The sequence below is a fragment of the Vigna radiata genome, chromosome 10, assembly GCF_000741045.1.
Source record: "Vigna radiata var. radiata cultivar VC1973A chromosome 10, Vradiata_ver6, whole genome shotgun sequence".
Taxonomy (NCBI): Eukaryota; Viridiplantae; Streptophyta; class Magnoliopsida; order Fabales; family Fabaceae; genus Vigna; species Vigna radiata.
In genome coordinates, this window is record NC_028360.1 from 13,983,798 (window position 1) to 13,989,797 (window position 6,000).

The 6,000-nt window shown below is 34.7% G+C and overlaps 1 protein-coding gene across 6 annotated transcripts; it reads left to right on the forward strand.

The window, feature by feature from the left end:
- Positions 1-19: 19 nt before the first annotated feature.
- On the forward strand, positions 20-6,000 carry LOC106774445 (CBBY-like protein). Of its 6 annotated transcripts, none has more exons than XR_001376742.2 (13): positions 28-346; positions 450-499; positions 581-644; positions 892-940; positions 1,065-1,133; positions 1,956-2,017; positions 2,745-2,825; positions 3,115-3,269; positions 3,373-3,457; positions 5,009-5,152; positions 5,300-5,419; positions 5,521-5,619; positions 5,751-6,000. XR_001376742.2 is itself a non-coding variant. In XM_014661441.2 (12 exons), coding segments are annotated over exons 1-12 (1,113 nt in total). In that variant the 5' UTR covers positions 28-113; the 3' UTR covers positions 5,522-6,000. The 6 variants fall into 6 exon arrangements, 3 of the variants coding, with proteins under 3 accessions (XP_022642561.1, XP_022642560.1, XP_014516927.1); XR_002669882.1 differs by having other exon boundaries at positions 5,754-6,000; XR_002669883.1 differs by having other exon boundaries at positions 20-346; positions 5,009-5,182; positions 5,521-6,000.

The following is a 6,000-nucleotide window of genomic DNA, read 5'->3' on the forward strand; positions in this document are numbered from 1 at the left end:
TACGGAAAATGATGTATGTTTCTGTTGGTGGTAGATATATAGCTTGAAAATATCGTACTTAACTTAGGTGGGGTTAGAAACCAGTCCACTGCAGTGTGACCTACGAAATCGCCATGGCAACACCACGAACACTCGCATCTTCCATTCTCCATTCCCACACACTCCCACGCGCGCCATGCCGTTTCCGCTTTCACTTTCGCTTTCCTTCAACTTTCAGCACTCTTACATTTTCCTCTTCCAAATTTCCCGCTAAATCTTCTTCGCGCCTCGCCGTCTTCTCTGCTTCATCCACTGACCACCGCCACAGCACATCTCAAGACCTCGCCGTCCTTCTCGAAGTCGACGGGTGATTCGATTCCTCATTCCATCAACCTTCTCTCACTACGCTCCACGATTCCGTCTTTCTGTTCTGCTTGTCACACTCTTAAACTATTGTTCTGTTGTTTTAGGGTTCTTATGGACGCGCACCGCGTAGGAAATCGTATTGCCTTTAACAAAGGTTCGACCAATTTCTGCATCGGCCGTTTACGATGCTCTGATTCTGTGTAATGCGGTGTAACTTTTCTTCCTTTTCCCGCAGCTTTCGAGAGGCTAGGGCTTGATTGCGCCAACTGGACTGAACCTGTCTATTCGGATCTTTCGAAGTGTGTTTTTTTTTTTTGGTTATTTGTTAAATTAGAATGTTCTGTTGCTTATGCGTGTGTGTGTGTGGTTGAATTAGCTTTGCCATTGCCACACTTTACTTTGGCATCGAGTATATTGATGCTTTGAATTTCTTTTTTGAAGACTCTTTTGATCGGTAAATATTGGAGTGTTTTCACAATTGAGTGCTGCAAGTTGTGCAAGTGAGTTTCTCCTTTGCTTATAGACCATTTTCCAATGACTTTCTAGGAGGAGTGCTCGAGATGAAGAAAAGATGGTGTTTCTGTATTTTAATCGCGTAAGTTGTTCGTCTTTTGTCTGATTTGCGAATGAGAAAAGAGGCATGTTTACTGGTAATATTAGTAGTTTTCTTAGTTGCCGACATTAGGTAAGCCATATTATGTTGTTGTATCTATAAGCAGATTGGATGGCCTGCTTCGTTACCCACAAATGAGCAGGGACTATTTGCGAAAAGAGTTTTGCAGCAAAAGGTTTTGTCCTTACACTTGATCTTGATGAATGGTATACTACTGATAATTAGTGTGCTTTTCACTTTGGTGTATGGGGGAACTGAGGCATATTAAAGGAGGTTAGTTTACTAAGAATGCGTTATTGATAAAAAAAATAGAATCGTGCTGAAACTTTCCTAATTTCTATGAACTTTGCCTTATAAGGAGGAAATATCTGTTATGCCCCTCTAGTCTAATACTAAACTTTATTAAGACCACAACAAAATTCCTAGCAGAGAAGCCTTTTCGTCTTCCCATTTCAAGCATTTATTAAACTAGTCACTTTAAGAAATGTTTGATGCGGGCATTAAGAAAGCTAAGCTCTTATCTACAAGCCAATTTGGATAGCTTAATTTTGGGGCAAAAAAACCATCAACCAAAGATTAATGAGAGATTTTGATAACAATTTATTCCTAAACATTCTATATATTATTCTCTGAATAAGATTGCTTCATCTAGTGAATGATGTCTTGAGTTCATGGATGCTTTAAATGACAATTATCGGATCCAGAGGATCATATGCTTTTATGTTGTTTCTTAGAATTATTAGAATAACTTGTCCTCAGTTCTTCTTCACCAAATACAAAAGTAAAAGGGGGAAGTATAGATGGAAAAACAATTTCAACTGGAGGGGGTGTGTCTAAGTTTTGCAAAACATGCGACTTTGATATTTAAGACCTAAGGAACTCAATTACCCTAGTAAGCTAAAAATCCTTCCCCAGATGATTTTTAAGTTTACTCATATTTAGAAGTGTATAAAAATTTGTAGAGAATCCTATTCAACTCTTGATCATATATTGGCAGGAAAAGGCGTTAGAAGAGTTTGTGATGTCAAAAGATCTACCTTTACGACCTGGTCTTGAACAGTGAGTTATCTCGTATTCTGTGAATATGGTTGTATGTCACATTATGTATTTCATGTATGGGAAGCTACCTTTAAAAGAGATCTATATTTATGGTAATTAGAGAACAAGATGTACATTAGCTAAGGATAGCAAACCCTTTTAAAAGTTTTCTATTAGGTTATCATACCTAGTCATTCTTTCACTTTTTTGGTCTGAGCCAATTGGCCATTCAGGTGGATTTTAACCACACGTAATTTTGATTGATTTGTTACTGTTCTATCTTTGTGGATAGCATTTTTTCTTCATGATTTAAACATTAACAGGGATATATTATTTAATCAAAATATTTGTTCGAGGCCCATGAATAAATAAGGATAATTTTGGTCTGGGTGTTTTTCCCTAGAACTTAATTTGGTTTCCAATAAAATTGATACACTGCCACTTAAAGCTATTTGTGGATGTCATGAGCATATTTCATGTTTACATTCCTCTTTTTCTTGATTGTAGTTGGTCTTCTATTCATTTTTGGAAGGATTTCAGTTTACAAAAGTCAAATGTCCCATTTTAAAATGTTTTTCCTTGTTTTCATTGCCTCTTAATATTGATCTGTACTTTGATTGCTTATATTAATTCTCTTGAAGGTTCAAATATTACCAGGATATTTCATAAATTTAGGAACTTGGATAATTACGGATCTTTAATATGCTTATTTATATTCCTTAACATATAGTAATGTCTCCATTGACAGATTTATTGATGATGCATATAATGAAGGAATTCCAGTGGTAATACTAACGGCATACACTAAAAGTGGTGACAATATTGCTGGGTAATTTTATTTAGCTCCAAAATTTTGCATGGCACTACAATACTAAGCATGATAATATTATGATAATTGTTGGAATTTGATTTTGTGGTTTTGAGATGTTATTGATCACTGAGTAGCTCAGTTTACTGATTTACTTACAAAGTTTTTTTAGGTGTTGTAAGGGGCTGGGGTGGGGTGCGTTGTGCTTGTTTTTTTATTTTTTTATTTGGGGGTTTATACTCGAGCTTTAACTGAGAGCACTATTATGTGAGCTAATATTTCCTCCCTCTTGTGCTTATTGAACTTTTAGGTCCATAATGGAAAAGCTTGGCAAAGATAGAAGCATAAAGGTCATTATTGTAGGGAATAAGGAGGTTGATCAAAGTTTATATGGACAACTAGTCTCGGGAAAGGTAATTGCCTCTGATTTGGATGAAGAGCTTGCCAAGGAAGCCAATAGAGCTGGTATATACTTCAGTCATTGATTATGTATGTGCCCCCCTGCAAGCATTTTTAGCGCACAATGTTCTTTGCTGAGGGACTTTCCACTTCTGCCATTTTTTGTTAGTTTCTGCTGAAAGACAAAGACTAGCGAAGGAGGTAGCATCCGTGCTAAAATTGAGCGTTGAGATTGATACCAACTCATCTGAAAGGTTAGTTCATTAGTCTCCAGTAATTTTCACCAAAAATAAATAGAATATCTTGGTCCTTTTGTTTCACTTACCGTAGGGATATATACTCGTAGAATGAAGAAACTTGAAAATGTGTATGACTCAGCTTTGTAGTTTTCAAGGAAACAATGGTTGACTTATGTTTAGAGAGGGTAAGGAGAGCAAGAAAAGAAAAGGAAAGAGTGTGAGAAGGGATGGCAAAGGAACTGGGTGTTAAATAGTGTTTTTTGTCTGTCGTCCTTCAAAATTGGGGGAACTTCTTAACAGGAGGGAGGTTTGCTCAAAAGCTGCCCATCCCCTGCTTTATTTTCCATCTAATTAGTTCCTAAGGTGCCTTGTAGAGAAAGGAAAAGTGCATGATTATGTTATGCAAAACAACAAATGAATTTAAACTCTTTCCGACTAGCTATACAAATTTTCCACCAGAAGACAAGTTCTTTCTGTTAGCAAAAAAATTGAAAATTAGTCAAAATAAAGTTTTATATCTAAATTGTAGACATTTAGTATAATTATTATCAAAAGTTGGATAGAATTAGAATATTATAGTAAGCCTTATGCTATCCCATTTTTGTGGTGTACTGAATGACTAGATTCTATCATCATTCTAATGCTATATACGTTTTTTCTTATTTGGTATTTAAGATAATTAGATAATATTAGGATGTGTGTATATATGTATATATATATATAACAATATTACTATTTCATTAAAAATACATAATTAATTTTAATTTTTTATATATTTTAAAAAATATTATACATTAGTCCCTTTTCAAATTCTACACATTATTTAATTTTTTAAATTAAGTTATATAAAATTAGTTAACAGATCAGTTGCACTAATTGCATTTTATTATTAATTATCTATAATATATATAATGAATATATTAATTTTACCAAATTTTAACATCAAATGCTAAACTCGTACGTATTTCTGAATTTATCTTTAAAGTAGTTTTCAAAATCTAAAATGCATCAGGCCGAATAACAACATAACATATATAGAAACTCTGGATTTTATGGTTTTGTTAATTTAAAATGCTTTTGTTTTTAAGAGCTTCCTTAAAATTATATTTGGCACGACTCTCCTTTTAAAGAAGGGCAAAATAAAAGCTGCGTTAAATGCTACCGAAAGACATTGAAACTGAAAATCTGTGAAGGTTAGAAAGTTTTCTTTCACATATATGATATATGTAATAATTTTCTGTCAGCTTCTATACTTTTTATGTTTGACTTCCCCTGCATAAATGATTTTTTATGCCATCTAGAATTTGTATGTTCACTAGAACAATTGTTCTTCCTTAAACTATAATAGATTTGTGTGTTTATTGAGTTATATCTTTCTGTTAATCCAATGCAATCTGAAACAGTTTATTTTTGGCGGTGCTTGAGCTGTGGCACATAAGTTGATGAACCCAAATTATCATTTCACGCCTTAATCTGCCAATTGTTCAATTAATGACTGATTTGGATGTTAGCTGTGTAGTTAAATATTATGTCAATTTTCATTAATTTGTTGATTGGTCTGTCCAGTCTAGCTAAGATTGTTGCTGCACTACGAGCGGGAGCAGAATATGCAGGGTTACCCGTCTGCAATTGTGTCCTTGTTGCTGGAAGCCAATCTGGTGTATCTGGAGCTACACAGGTGGGCATGCCATGTGTTGTTTTACGAAGCAGGTGATTTGCTCTTGGAAGTTCAACAAACATGTAATGCAGAGTTTACACAATTGCACTATTGCATACTTTCATCGGAAGTTCAGTAGAATTGTAATTGTTTTGAGTTGGTGTGTTCGAGAACTGTTTATATTTTATTGTTTCTTGTAGTTTGACATCTAGAGCCGAGTTTCCATTGGCAAACGCTACAGCGGATGGATTTGGAGGTGCAGATCTAACAATTTCAAAATTACGTAATATACGCCCGAAGAACAAGCAAAGGACTGAATGGTAATTTATTCAACTTCACTAAATATTTTTAAAGAGAAAATATTCTATTACATGAATAAGAGTTGTGACTAGAAAGTATTCCATCATTTTTTGCTGTGCAGAGCTCTATACTTCCCAAAAAAATTAATAAACACAACATAATCACACTTGCTCTGGAGTTGAAGATTTTTTTTGCGGGCAAGCAACGGAGTTTAAGATAGGTAACTTCAGGCGATATGTTTGCTAGTATGATAATTTCATATTACAATTCTACAATGTAGGAATAGAGCAAATACGCTGAAATGTGTGGTTTTTGTTTTCCTACTTGCGTGATCTGACATCGCTCTCCCAGCAGCCTGAGCAAAGACTAATCTCTTCTCGATTGAAATTTGGCTGTGGAGAAGCTCCTACTGCATTTGCTGGGTAAATATAATTGTAATACATCTGATGTAAGATTTTTATTGATAACTTCCCATGGTGGAATGAGAATGTGTTAGTAGTGGTCGGGTGCTTTTTTGTAATTGACATACATTGTCGCATACATTATTATTACACTTACATCCCAAAGGACTGAATCTACGTCAAGTTCAAAGTTACTCTTA